Genomic DNA, 14,366 nt, shown 5'->3' on the forward strand with positions numbered 1-14,366 from the left:
TGCTCCCTGCTTGCTTCCTGGTTTTGGTATGTGCACCGCTAAGAACGACCAGCCCAGAAACGGGTAAAAACTGGTAAGGAAACAGGACACAGAGAGACCCCGGGCCAAACTGGTGGCCAACAGGCTTTTGACAAACAAAATGGGCTTCAGCAGGCAAGGCAAGGGCACGTCTCCTTCCTGTTGTATCACAGATCCCGGCCCGAGACGAGATGAGGACAGGTCAGCAGCGTCCTCGGGTCACCTGCCCCGCGTTGGGCCACACGCCTGGTCAGTGCTGGGCCGAGGGCTGCAGGCGGCTGCAGGGACAGTGAGGCCCGGTGACCCACCAGCTGGGGTGGACGTAAGGACCTGTCTGCCACCCTCTAGCAGCTGGTGGCCTTACCCGCCTGGTGACAAAACCTGATAGAAAAGGTACTTTAGGGGAAAATGAGCTTCTTCTCAGAGTCTCCCTCCTGGAGACACACACGCGTGGTTGTGACAACACGCTTCCTTCCCAAGCCTGGAGCAGGAGAGGCTGGAAGTGCGCTGTGACCGCCCTCCTGGGTTTCTCAGGGCCGTGGGCCTGCCTGGGCGATGGAGCCGCGGCGGCTCCTCGGGCCTTCCGTGTGTGCAGAGGCCCAGACACGTGCTCTTCTGCCCAGCCTCCCAGGGAAAGAAACTCCGAGCACGACGCGATCCCCTTCTCGGCCCGCAGATCACACCCGCGGCCTGGTGGGAGCAGGGTCGCCGGGTCAGCACTGACCAGCCTGCCCGCTGACCTCAGGCCCACGGCCGTGATTGTGGGCGCTGGCTCCTTACGGAGCAGGGTCGCCGGGTCAGCACTGACCGGCCTGCCCACTGACCTCAGGCCCGCGGCCGTGACCGTGAGCGCTGGCTCCTTAGGCCAAGAGGCTGGCCCAGCAGAGATAATCAGACGCATTTTCCTTCCCTCCTTCTCCTCTAACAGGTCTGTGAGGGGCTCAAACCACAGCTCCAGAACTGGCCCCCTGCCTGGCACAATCGCTTTTAATGACAAAAGCAGCTTTTTAGTGAAATGCAAAACAATGGTCACTAAACTATGGATTCCAACTCAGAAACTGCTGGGAAACATTTTAATTCTTAAACTCTAAACAGGAGCCCAGCGAGGGCGGGAGGGAGGAGAGAGAGGGGAAGGAGTGGGCTCCTGCAGGGACCCCCGGGGCACCTCCCGCCATGAGGACCGTCCAGGATTGGAACCACGGGCCACGCGGCGACTGAGCACCTGAACTGAGGCCTAAACTGGCGAGATCTTACCTCACTTCCCTTTCAACAGTCACCTGAGGCTTGGAGCTGCGTGCTGAACACGCGGAGCCCCGGGGCAGAAAACCTGATTCAGCGGTTCTGCAGTTTAAGAGCTCAACTCCAGAAGAGCACAGCATGACAATTAGCCTGCAGGAAATCTCGCTTGTTTTCCAAGTTTCAATGGGTGAATAAAGTGTGACTTCCTCTCACATGACTCATTTCTGACAACTGGACTTGCAGGCAATGAAGGGGTAGGTACACTGATTTGCTTTTGCGTTTTACCCCACCGCCATTCTCTGCTTGAACCTCCCCTGGAAGGAAGGAGTCACGAGATCAGCTGACCACGGTCCTCACAGGAGACTTACAAAGAAAGCTCTTCTACAACAAATGCCCGGCTCTGTAAATCGGGGGTAATTTCTCCCTCCCTTGGCTACTTCCTCCTTGCCTTCTTCCTCTTCCTCTAATGCGGTAGTTACGTTCTGAAACACACAGAACAAATGCTTCGGAACCACTCTTCAGTCCTAATATATGTCTCAATCAAACCAAACCACATCCAAGCAAACTGAGCTAACGGTGTGTGCGCACACATGTATGTGTCATGTATGTGCGAGTGCAGACGCATCATGGAAACAGGTGCCATAGAAACGGTTTTATTTCTCGAAGTCTGAAGACACAGGCAGACTCGGCCCGACACAGAGCCGGGCTGCGGGGAAGGAGACGCTCCGGGCGGTGCCTGCTCTCTCACAGTGGACGCGCCTTGCCCAGGGACCGGCGCTGCAGAACAAAGCTGGGCCCCCCTAACTGGAGGGCTTCCGTCCACTCCGTGGACTACACTGCGTCCTCTACACGGAGTCCAGGAGCCGAGGGCCTGGGCGTGTCTTTGTCACTGCGAGGCAGCCTCCGGGCGGCGTCACTTCAGCCAGATCCACTTGTCCCCCACGTCCTCGTTGTACCCGGGGCTGTACTTGCGGCCCGGCAGCTGCAGGACAGACAGCCGTGGTTACCAGCAGTTTACAGCGGACATGCGTCCCCCGCTCACCCGACAGCCTCCCCGCTCCATCCCTCATGCCCCAGGGCAGGGAGGCCTGCTCCTGGGGGTTCCTGCTGCAAGGGTGAGGGGCTCCTCGGGAATAAAGCACAACAGCCTCCCGGAGGTTCCATCCTGGCGGGGGGGCTGTGGAGCCAAGGACAGAAGCAGTTCTGGCCCAGGGGAGCCGCAGCTGCGCAAGAAGTGTGGCGGCAGGGGACATGTCAGCCCTCTTCCCCCGACCCTCAGATCTCCTGCCTGCACCTCCCGCAGGGACCCCACAGCCGGTCAGGGGCGGGGGCCTGGGGGCACAGGGCACCGGCAGGGTAGACCCCGAGTGACACAGGGTGGGAACCAGGAGCGGCCACGAAGCAGGAGCTGCGGGCGTGTCTCCCCTCAGCCACTCTCGTCCACGAGGCGTTCCTAGCCAACTGCCAGGAACACACAGCGGCTGTAGCAAGAAAAGAACAATCTAAGATTTTACCATTTTCACATCAGAAAGTGAAGTTTTATCTGAATGATGAACTGCAGCCTCACGTCCAGAGAACAGAGTTCAGGTCTCAGGGACGATCTGAGAGGCTCTCCAGCCTAACAGCGGCAGACCCACCAGGCTGGCCGCCAGCACCACAGGAAGGTCCGGGAAGGCTCCTCCGTCTTCTTTGTGAATCAGATTTTAAAGCACAGAGCACAGAATAAACAGGAGCAGAGTGTGGAGCCGCAGAGTCCTCCAGCCTCTAGTAACTGAGCCACCGTCTGCTCTCTGCACCTCTCGGGGCAGCACCTGACTGGCCGCGGGCACAGAGCGGGGTCCCCAGATCCCAGAGGCCCTCTCTGTGCAGAGAAGGTGACAGAGAGGCCCAGGAGGTTTCCATGTCCAGTGTTTCACAGTGAGCCACAAAACTAGCTTCTTCCTTTTTCTCACTCCATATCCCCTTTACAGCAACCTGCACCCCCACCGCCAATCCATGCCTCACGTGTACACACCCTCCGTGGAGCCGTGAAGGCAGAGGTCACGGGGCCGCCCAGCTTGTCCCTCAGGAGGTGCCCAACATGAGTCAGCAGGAGAGCAGCCCTCTGGCCCGCGAGGGTCCGTCCTGCGTCAGGGGGGAGCTACCAGGGATGGTGGGTGTGAGTTCTGAGTGGGGGGCTCCAGAGGAAACAAAGTGATGCCGTTGAGTCTGACCACGAGGCATTTCAGGCCCTGGTGAGCTCTGATGTTAGGAAAGGCACCCAGCTCTACCCACTCCAGACTGGATGGCAAGAGTGCCCAGAAGTGGCTCCAGAGGTCCGAGGTCACAGATGCTACTTGAGCACTTAGAGATGCTGGCACAGGCTGAATTAGCCAGCTGCTCAGACACCAGCCAGTTGAAAAAAGAAACACATATTCACTCATTCTCCTGGAGGAAACAAATCCTTCCACCTCTAAAGCACTGTGTCCTAGCTGCTTTGAGAGATATGAATGCAAGTCCTATCTTCTCTAAGCTTGTAAAATACACAGAACACATAAGCCAGTCGGAAAGTGGGACGGCAGCAGGTGGAAAGTGCCGGAGGGGTGGACGGGTCTGAGTGCTCCCTGCCCCACCAGACAGGGGAGAAAGGGACGCGGTTCAGGACAGGCGGAGCGCCCACTACAAATACATCCACACTCAGGGCTCATCTTCACGCCACAGGGTCGCAGCATCATACAGTTAAGCATCTTAATCCCATTTAACTCGCATCAGCTGCAAAGAAAAGCTCCTAACTTGTTCAAACAGCTGAAAAGAGAACATTTCCTAAAAATCCTAAAACAAAAGTCACGACTGAACACGAGGCAAGCGCGGCCACCCGTCTCCTCACAGCCGCAGGTCCCCATGGGAACCTCCACCTCTGCGCAAGCCCGTGCACCTGGCAGGACGCCCACCTCTCACGCTGACTTTCCTCTCCGAGGGACACACGTTGTCTCCTGGACGTAGCAATACAAATGATGGGACATGCAGGCTAACGTGGAACTTCGACAAGAGCTTCCCAGGGAGCACGAGCTGAGGTGGGGGGGAGGCAGGGCTTAGCGCCTCTTCCAGCCACAACTAACGAAGGACAGACTGAAAGCATTAGACATCTACTCACATTAAATAGCCTCTAAACTGAGAACGTGCATTTTAACATAAAAAACAGATGCCAAATTAGTCCCAGCTAAGGTCTGAATGGGAGAAGGCAATGGCACCCCACTCCAGTACTCTTGCCTGGAGAATCCCATGGACGGAGGAGCCTGGTGGGCTGCAGCCCATGGGGTTGCGAAGAGTCGGACACGACTGAGCGACTTCACTTTCACTTTTCACTTTCATGCACTGGAGAAGGAAATGGCAACCCACTCCAGTATTCTTGCCTGGAGAATCCCAGGGACAGAGGAGCCTGGTGGGCTGCCGTCTATGGGGTCGCACAGAGTCGGACACGACTGAAGCGACTTAGCAGCAGCAGCAGCAGCAAGGTCTGAATGTCGAGAGGAAATAGGAAACAGCCAAGTCTGTACCTGTCTTCTTCAGCAGATTTAGATCAACTAGTCCTAAGGCTTTTCTGTTTATTGCAAGTTTGTCTTTAGCAAAGTGAACTTTGTAAAGGCAAGAACATACAATATTAACATATTAAAGTTATTAAACAACTCTATTTTAAAAAATGGTAAAGGAGAACTTGACACTGAAAATGAAAATAGTAACCTGAGATAGTAAGGAAATAGAAATAGCAGGAGAGAAAACCGAAGATCCTGTTGTCCTAGCAACTGTCTTGGACACGATCTGATTCATGGAGGGAACACAGTATCTTAATAGCATCTGGCCTCCTTAAATTGGAAAGAGACAGAATCAGTAAAGTGGAAACCAATTCATGGTTTGTCTACCCCAAGGAAGGGCTGTGCAGAAATAAAAAGTGACCCGAAAAGTGTTTGAAAATGGCTTAAAAAAATTAGCAGGCGCTCATGCACATTCAGTATTTATATGAATTTGTTTATAGGGTCACTTCCAACACAGGGCTGGGGCAGTGCTGTGTGAATGGAAGACGTGTTGATAAACGGTTCTCACGTCCCTCTGAGACTCCAGGCAGTCCCTGGAGGCTACATGGAGGCAAAGGCCAGCAGGAGCCCAGCCAGTGCCCACAGGTCTACAAACAAGCGCTCAAGCCACAGGTCAGCAAAACCACACCAAACCAGTCCTTCTCAGCACGTGAAAATCCGAGACCCTTTCTCTCCTAAAAATGTCACCCTTCACTAGTCAAGGCCTCCGTGTCACAGCAGGTGAAGTGGCCGAGCTCACATAAGGCTTGACACGTGAGCCACCAGCCCAGTCTCAGGGGGGTTGCCCTGCAGCACCCCCGGGAAGGGCCCCACCTGCCCTGCCAGGGCCTTGGGAGCCCAGATGACCTCCCTGGGCCTCACTCTCACCGATAGTGCCTTCTTCTCCTGCACTCTGCCTGACCCTCTCCCCACTGCACGGATGTTTCCATTCCTGGAATGAGCAGAGCCTGCCTCTACCTCCCAGGACCAGTCCCTCCCACCCCCAAGTGGGGCGGGGACACCAACACCCATGCGGGCAGGCACCCGAGACCTCTCCTACACGGCGGCTCCCACCCGAGCCCCCACAGCACTCAGGCCCTGCTACACACCTGTTGATCACTGTCCATTCCCCGCTACCTCTTATTCCTCCAGACCCCCAACGCCTAGAACAGCACCCGTAACAGAAAGCACGCGACAGGACACCAGGGGCGCGTCTGGCTCGGCAGCAGGTGCTGGTGAGCGGGCCCCACCACTCAGCGGTCTCCGGATGCCGGAGCTCTCTGCAGCATCACAGCGCGAGGCTTCCCACCCACGCCCTGAACTGGGACTGAACCATTCTCTGTCTACCGCGCAGAGGGAGACCCAGCTCTTGCTCGGACCCTCTGCGGAGGGGACACGGAAGAACCAGCACCCAATCAGCTTTCAGATCACTAACAAAAACAGAGAAGCCTTACACTTCCAGCAAAACAACAGCCCAGTACCCTGAAAAGCCTCTTGACCCAAAACCTCCAGAAACGCTTTTAACTGCACTGCTGAGCAATGTGAGAACTCACATGGGGCTGAAAAGGAGAGGGGGCGGGAACCCAGCGTGAGTGGCAGGCTCCACGCCCAGGGCACCTGCAGAGCCGCTGGAAGGCCGGCAGAGCGCCCCGGGCAGGTGGTCATGGAGATGCGTCCGCACAGGTGTGCCGCTCTGACGGGACTGGGGGACGGCAGGGAGAGGGTAAGGTGGGATGGGGGGGCGGTGGTGGAGAATGCACAAGGAGGTCTCCACGGGAACCTTAAGAATTCACTGCCTCGGCCGTCCTCACACAAGCGTGGGCTCCTGATCCTCACCATTCGGGCCTGGAATCCCACAAGCAGCAAAGGAAGCTTCACCCTCAGCTCTTCCTGAACCCCTGGGCCTGGAGCCAGCACAGTCCATCCAGGAGCAGGGCCGTCAGCGTCAGCGAACAACACAGGATGCCCCGCGAATGAAATGCCCGGGGCGGGAGTACACCCAGTTACAAACCAAGGTAACTGATTTCCAGACAGTCTGGGTTCACCTGAATTCAAAACTTCCTGAACCATCCTGTCCTGGGGAGAGCCAGGGATAAACACCCACGAAGCACGAACTCAGGGTCCAAGGTCTCCAAGGACAGCAGGAAGTAAGCCCCACGGGTAGGAATCAGAGAAAACGGTCAACGACAGAATCAGGCCTCCAACCCAGACAGCACACACGGAATACAGCGACTACGTTCAAGACGTTACAGGGAGAGAAAAGACTGAAGACAGAAGCAAGGAGTAAGATCCTACCAACAAATCAGGAAGTATCAGCTTCACAAAAAAGAAATTTAAATCTAGACCCGTCCTGGTAAAACTCAAAAACACCAGAAACAGAAAGAGCAGAGAGCTCCTGAAAAAAAACGAGACCAAACTATTTAATTTAAAAAACAAAAGGGTAATGTGCGATTTCTTTTTCCAAGAATTGGAAGCACTACCCAATAATCTCCAACCACAGAGCGTTAACAAGTTCAGCCTCCCCCGTAGGACGGTAAGTTCCGCCTCTCCACTACCGTCACACGAGGCAACGGGTGTGTCGTGAGAACACCACCCCCTCCTACTTCCCAGGCCCCCACAAGCGCAGGGCCAGTGCTCCTCAGGCTTCTGAGGAGACCATGATGCAGGTTTCAGTTTATTACCTTTACTACATGAATCAGGATGATACAGCTGACCCTTGAACAACACGGGGGAACCACAGACTGTGGACATGGAGGGGGCCACCTGTAAGTTCTTGCCCCCACATTGTACAAGGGCACACTGGATAAACTTCTCACATTCAGACTGGCTAAAACACTCATTTTTAAATGTTGTTTTCCTGGACAGTGAAAAACCAGGGTAACTCATTTCTGCAGACCATCACCACAGAAAGCACCCTGTCAACTCACACTTATTCCAGGAAGTAAATGGCCTCCGCTCTAGTACTGAACCAATCCGGCTTGGAAAGAAACAATCCCTTAAGATGTCCCTGCGCCGCTCACCCACCCCAGCACGAACCACCCTTGTCTCGGTGTCTCAGAGGACTGCGGCCTCACCGGCTGCTAGCTCAGCCATTTCCAGAACTATGCTCACAGCTGGGCCAGGGAACCTTCAAGGAGAGAGAAATCTTTCCGGGTACAAAGCACTGGAGAAGAAAGTCACAGAAGGGTTTTCTTTGTTCATCTTCATTCCCTCAAAGCCCTTTCTAGAGTGACATTTGGCAATAACTGTTGCTCATGTCTTTAAGGTCCAAACAAAATTCTGTGAATGAAGAGATACACTATTATTTACATTCTATCTAATTTCAACTTATCATTTTTTAAAAATTCAGACTTAAATTGAAGAAAGTAAGGAAAACCACCAGACCATTCAGGTATGACCTACATCAAACCCCTTATGATTATACAGTGGAAACGACAAACAGATTCAAGGGATCAGATCTGACAGACAGAGCGCCTGAGGAACTGTGGACGGAGGTTTGTAACACTGTACAGGATGTGGTGATCAAAACCACCCCAAGAAGAAGAAATGCAAAAATGCAAAATGGGCTGTCTGAGGAGGTCTTACAAATAGCTGAGAAAAGAAGAGAAGTGAAAGGTAAAGGAGAAAAGGAAGGATACAACCATCTGGATGCAGAGTTCGAAAGAAGAGCACGGAGAGATTAGAAAGCCTTCCTCAGTGATCAATGCAAAAAACAGAGGAAACAATAGAATAGGAAAGACTAGAGATCTCTCCAAGAACATTAGAGATACCAAGGGCACATTTCATGCAACGATGGGCTCAACAAAGGACAGAAACAGTATGGACCTAACAGAAGCAGAAAGTCTTAATAAGAGGTGGCAAGCATACACAGAAGAACTGTACAAAAAAGATCTTCATGACCCAGATAACCATGATGATGTGATCACTCACCTAGAGCCAGACATCCTACAGTGCAAAATCAAGGGGGCCTCAGGAAGCATCACTACGAACAAAGCTAGTGGAGGTGATGGAATTCCAGCTGAGCTATTTCAAATCCTAAAAGATGATGCTGTGAAAGTGCTGCACTCAATATGCCAGCAAATTAGGAAAACTCAGCAGTGGCCACAGAACTGGAAAAGGTCAGTTTTCATTCCAATCCCAGAGAAAGGCAATGCCAAAGAAATGTTCAAACTACCACACAATTGCACTCATTTCACACGCTAGTGAAGTAATGCTCAAAATTCTCCAAGCCCGGCTTCAACAGTATATGTACCAAGAACTTCCAGATGTTCAAGCTGGATTTAGAAAAGGCAGAGGAACCAGAGATCAAATTGCCAACATCCACTGGATCATAGAAAAAGCAAGACAATTCTGGAAAAATACCTGCTTCAATGACTACGCTAAAGCCTTTGACTGTGTGGATCACAATAAACTGTGGAAAATTCTTAAAGAGATGGGAACACCAGACCACCTGACCTGCCTCCTGAGAAATCTGTACGCAGGTCAAGAAGCAACAGTTAGAACCAGACATGGAAAAACGGACTGGTTCCAAATTGGGAAAGGAGTACATCAAGTGTGTAAACTGTCACCTTGCTTATATGCAGAGAACATCATGCTAAATGCCAGACTGGATGAAGCACAAGCTGAAATCAAGATTGCTGGGAGAAATATCAATAACCTCAGATATGCAGATGACACAACCCTTACTGTAGAAAGCAGGGAGAACTAAAAAGCCTCTTGGTGAAAGTGAAAAAGGGGAGTGAAAAAGTTGGCTTAAAATTCAACATTCAGAAAACTAGGATCACGGCATCTGGTCCCATCACTTCATGGTAAATAGACGGGAAAACAATGAAATCAGTGACAGACTTTATTTTTCTGGGCTCCAAAATCACTACAGATGGTGACTGCAGCCATGAAATTGAAAGATGCTCACTCCTTGGATGAAAAGCTATGACAAACCTAGACAGCATATTAAAAAGCAGAGACATCACTTTACCGACAAAGGTCCAGCTAAGTCAAAGCTATGATTTTTCCAGGAGTCATGTATGGATATGAGAGTTGGACCATAAAAAAGGCTGAGAGCTGAAGAATTGATGCTTTTGAACTGTGATATTGGAGAAGACTCCTGAGAGTCCCTTGGACTGCAAGAGATCAAACCAATCAGTCCTAAAGGAAATCAGTCCTGAATATTCATTGGAAGGGCTGATGCTGAAGCTGAAGCTCCGATATTTTGGTCACCTGATGCCAACAGCCGACTCATTGGGAAAGATCCTGATGCTGGGAAAGACTGAAGGCAGGAGGAGAAGGGGACGACAGAGGATGAGATGGTTGGCTGGCATCACTAACACAATGGACATGAGTCTGAGCAAACTCAGGGAGACAGTGAAGGACGGGGAGCCTGGTGTGCTGCAGTCCACGCGGTCGCAAAGAGTCGGCCGCAGCTGAGCAACAGCAAGAACTCTGCACATGCTCAGTCATGTCCGACTCTTTGCCGCCCCATGGACTGTAACCCTCCAGGCTGCTCTGCCCATGGGGTTTCCCAGGCAAGAATACTGGAGTGGGCTGCCCTTCCCTACTCCAGCGGATCTTCCTGACTCAGGGATCAAACCCGCATCTCTTGTGTCTCCTGCACTGGCAGGCAGATTCTTGACCACTGCGCCACCCAGGAAGCCCTCTCTAACATCATCATAATTTTTCCTAAGTCTAAAATCATTCTTAAAAAATGAAGCTATTTTTAAAAACACTTAAGAATTTTAAGAATCAGATTTCCCGAATCATTTAAATATTGACTAAAAATCTGAACATTTCTAACCATTACAATCGTAAGTCCAATATAGCAGACTCCCTTTTAATGGTCACAGATTAAAAATAAGAGAAAACACAACAATGATGAAAACCTGCCAAACAGCCTCACTGTGTCGCTCGGTGACATGACGAATATGTCCAGCTTCTGGTGGACGAGCACAGACCAAGACCCCCTGAGCCACCAGGAAAAATAGACAACATATGAAAAAAAACGTGTGCCAAGACATCAAAGGCAGGGAGGTCCCAAGGCCCCAGAAGAGGACAGCAAAGGGGGGCTGCCTCTGTCAAGGGGCCCCGCCCACACTTACTGGCAGGAGTCAGAAGCCGAGTGAGCCCCCAGCGGTGGTCCAGACCCCCCTCCCAGAGAAGCAGTCCAGCCCAAGGGCGCCATCATGAAGGGCACACGGGGGACAGGCCGGACCTCTCCAACCCCAGAGCAGCGCCCGCCGGCTCGACCTCTGACAGACCCAGAGCCTGCCTACTAAAATGCTGCCGGAGGACAGCAAGCACACCCCCGCAGGCTCACACCATCTTAACTGTGCTTCCAAAATAACGACTGGTATTTAAAAAAATACCAGTATACCAAAACATAAGATTAGATGTCCCCAAATGAAAAGACCAGAGGGAGAATGAGTTTAAACAGATCTAACAGAGGTCCAAATATTACAGTTACCAGATAACTTTGTGACTGATACGCAAGAGAAATTAGGTAACAAAATAATTTCAACAGACAACTTGAAATTATTAAAAAAAAAAAAAAAAAAGAAGCAAATTCTAAAATCAAAAACAACTATGATGAAAGTTAAAAATCTCAAATATAGAAAATACAGGCCTAGGAGCAGATCTGGAAGAGCTGAAAAGAGTTAGTAATTAAGACGGACTGAAGAACACATCTGGGCTGAAGGTACAGAGAAAACAGGAAGAAAGACACAGGAAAGAGGACACAGAACATGGCAAAGAGGGCTCAACGTGTGGAGCCAAGGAGAGGAAAGAAAACGGGGTGCAAGCCAGGCTGTTCTAAAACCGACAACACGTATCAGCCAAAGAATGCTGTGAACTCTAAGCAAAGTACACACAAAGGTATAGACACACACCCCTCGAGACAGCACAGATGCTCACAGCGAAGTGGAAAACACTGCCTTGAACACAGCAAAACCCTGCCAGAGGCATACGGAAAAAGCCTTTCAAAAGAGGCCGGCAGCTCCCAGGGTGGGGAAAGGACCCCGCGGGGCGTCACCAGGCCCCAGCGCCAGCCTGGGCAAGGGGCAGAGGCAGCGGAGGAGGGGGCGTGGGACACCCCGGGGGCGCAGCCAGGGAGGAAACACTGAACCTAAGGCGCCAGGGGTCTCGCTGCCTGAGAAGGACACGGGACAGGGGACAATGAGGAGGAGCCAGGAATTAAAGGGGCTGGTGCGAGCTCGCGGCTGTCAGCACATCGAGAGACAGAAATGAACCTAGGCGTAGACGTATAAACAGGACTCGTGGGGATCCACAGTGATACCAGTAAATAAACGAATAAGCAGAGAGAGGAGAAACCATCTCTGTACAGCAGAACAGTAACTAATAATGTAGAAGGAATGACAAAATCAGGAAAATTATGCTTTGATCGCTAACACATTAACCATTAACTTAGCCAAGAAAATGAACAGATGCTAACTACTGGCTGTGATGAGGAAATGGACATTTACATGGTTTCAAAGTACTTCCACTGAAAATATTTATTAATTACAAAGAGTGAAACAGTAACTTTACAGTGAGAACATCATCTCAGTCAAGTGACCAAAGTTAACAGAGCCCGTGACAGGACAAACAGGAATCACGTGCTGCCTGATAAGATGTAGTAAGTTGCATAACATCCCTACAAACACCACACAAAACCTAAGTCTAATCATGGGAAAACATCCAAACCAAACCAAACTGAGGGATATTAAAAAACAACCATCCTATGATCTTCAGAAGTGCCAAGGTCTTGAATATCAAGGAAAGTCTGAAGAACTGATCATATTCTTAGGTTCCAAAGAGACAAGAAAATTAAATGCAATCCATTTTGTTGACTTAGATGCCTTTGCTCTAAAGAACCTTCCTGGGACAGCTGATGAGCTCTGAACAAGGTCTGTGGATCAGAGGTAGTAATGCATGAATGTTAATTTCCTAACTTTGACAGCTATACTGTGGTCATGTGGGAGAATGTCCTTGGTTCATAAGAATTTCACATTAAAACCGTGGTTCTCAAACCTTAGTGTGTATCAGAACTGGCTGGAGGACTCCCTAAAACAGGCTCCAGACCTCATCCCCAGAGACTGCTCCAGGGGCCTGAGCTGGGGCCTGAGAACTGGCATTCCTCACGGGCACCCAGGTGACCTGACATGGGGACCACACTCTGAGAATCCGTGGCTGTAGATCACGGGTGTGGTGCTGATCACTGACAGAGGTTCAGAAGTTATTTTTCTATTCCTGTTATTTTTTGTAAGTTTGAAAAATTCCAAGATGAAGATCAGAACAAATTAAAGACCACCTTAACCAATAAGGGTGAGAATCTGCCATCAGCAGAGCTTCCTCAGACGAAGGACCATGATCCCACAGGAAGGCGTGCAGACCAGGGAGGTGATCCCACAGGAAGGCGTGCAGACCAGGGAGGTGATCCCACAGGAAGGCGTGCAGACCAGGGAGGTGATCCCACAGGAAGGCGTGCAGACCAGGGAGGTGATCCCACAGGAAGGCGTGCAGACCAGGGAGGCTTCAGCAGCAGCAGGGCAGCCAGGGGTCAGTGTGCGTGAACTGACCACGTGAACACTAACCACAGGGTCCCGAAGGTTTACATACACAGGCAGTGACGACAGATGACAGAAACAGCACACAAGAGCCGGGTAAAGGGAGGCAAGAGTGTTCCAGGGGCCTGATGCTGTGGGACTAGAATACTAACCCATAGGAGAAGTTAGTAAATCAAGGACGAGCACCGTAATTAACAGGTCAGCCACTCAAACACCATTGAAAAAAAATCACAACTAGTAAGTGAACAGCAGGGGAAATGGAATAAAAATGTTAAAACAACAACAACACTTTAAGCCACAAGCAGGCAAGAAAAAATACATACAAAGAAGAGGCAAGAAAAACATAAAATATATAATTAACGCAAACTATTTAAACACAAATGTATCAGCAATTGCACTAAATGTGACCGGATAAACATTCCTCATAGTTAGACTGGGCAAAAACTAAAGACAAAACTGTTCTCAGGTTAGAAGGTAACCCCTGGAAATACAAAGATACAGAAAGAATGAAACTAAAAGATGTGAGAAAGCACTGTCATGCAAATATTAACCAAAGGAAAGCTGTGGATGCTACCGAAGTTGCAAGTAAAGTACCCTTAGGGTAAGAACCAGGATCAATGATACAAGGAAAATTTCATCACACACAGAAGGACTGATGTGAAGCGCCAACACTCTGGCCGCCTGATGTGAAGGGCCAACTCACTGGAAAAGACCCTGATGCTGGGAAAGATTGAGGGCAGGAGGAGAAGGGGACGACAGAGGATGAGATGGTTGGATGGCATCACCGACTCAATGGACATGGGTTTGAGCAGGCTCCAGGAGACAGTGGAGGACAGAGGAGCCTGGTGTGCTGCAGTCCATGGGGTCGCAAAGAGTCAGACATGACTTAGCTATTGAACAACAAAAGGGTGACTCTATTAGGAATGTGCAGCAATTCTAAATGTGTGTGTAAGTCTAGTAATGCAACCTCAAGATATACACAAAGCAAAACCTGACAGAACGA

At 50.8% G+C, this 14,366-nt stretch overlaps 1 protein-coding gene across 4 annotated transcripts in view; it reads right to left on the reverse strand.

Annotated features, from left to right (window-relative positions):
• Nucleotides 1-1,894: 1,894 nt before the first annotated feature.
• NDUFA10 (NADH:ubiquinone oxidoreductase subunit A10) overlaps nucleotides 1,895-14,366 on the reverse strand; it is a 36,360-nt gene continuing 23,888 nt past the window's right edge. For all 4 annotated transcript variants that reach the window (XR_014054621.1, XM_081493094.1, XM_081493093.1 and 1 more), the window contains exon 10: nucleotides 1,895-2,239. Coding sequence is in view for 3 of the 4 variants with exons in the window: in XM_081493094.1 (XP_081349220.1) it covers nucleotides 2,171-2,239 (69 nt within the window). In the remaining variant the exon portion in view is untranslated. The remainder of the gene's footprint in view (nucleotides 2,240-14,366) is intronic.

This window comes from Giraffa tippelskirchi, chromosome 5 (assembly GCF_054371585.1).
Source record: "Giraffa tippelskirchi isolate mGirTip1 chromosome 5, T2T-mGirTip1v1.2.pri, whole genome shotgun sequence".
Classification (NCBI taxonomy): domain Eukaryota; kingdom Metazoa; phylum Chordata; class Mammalia; order Artiodactyla; family Giraffidae; genus Giraffa; species Giraffa tippelskirchi.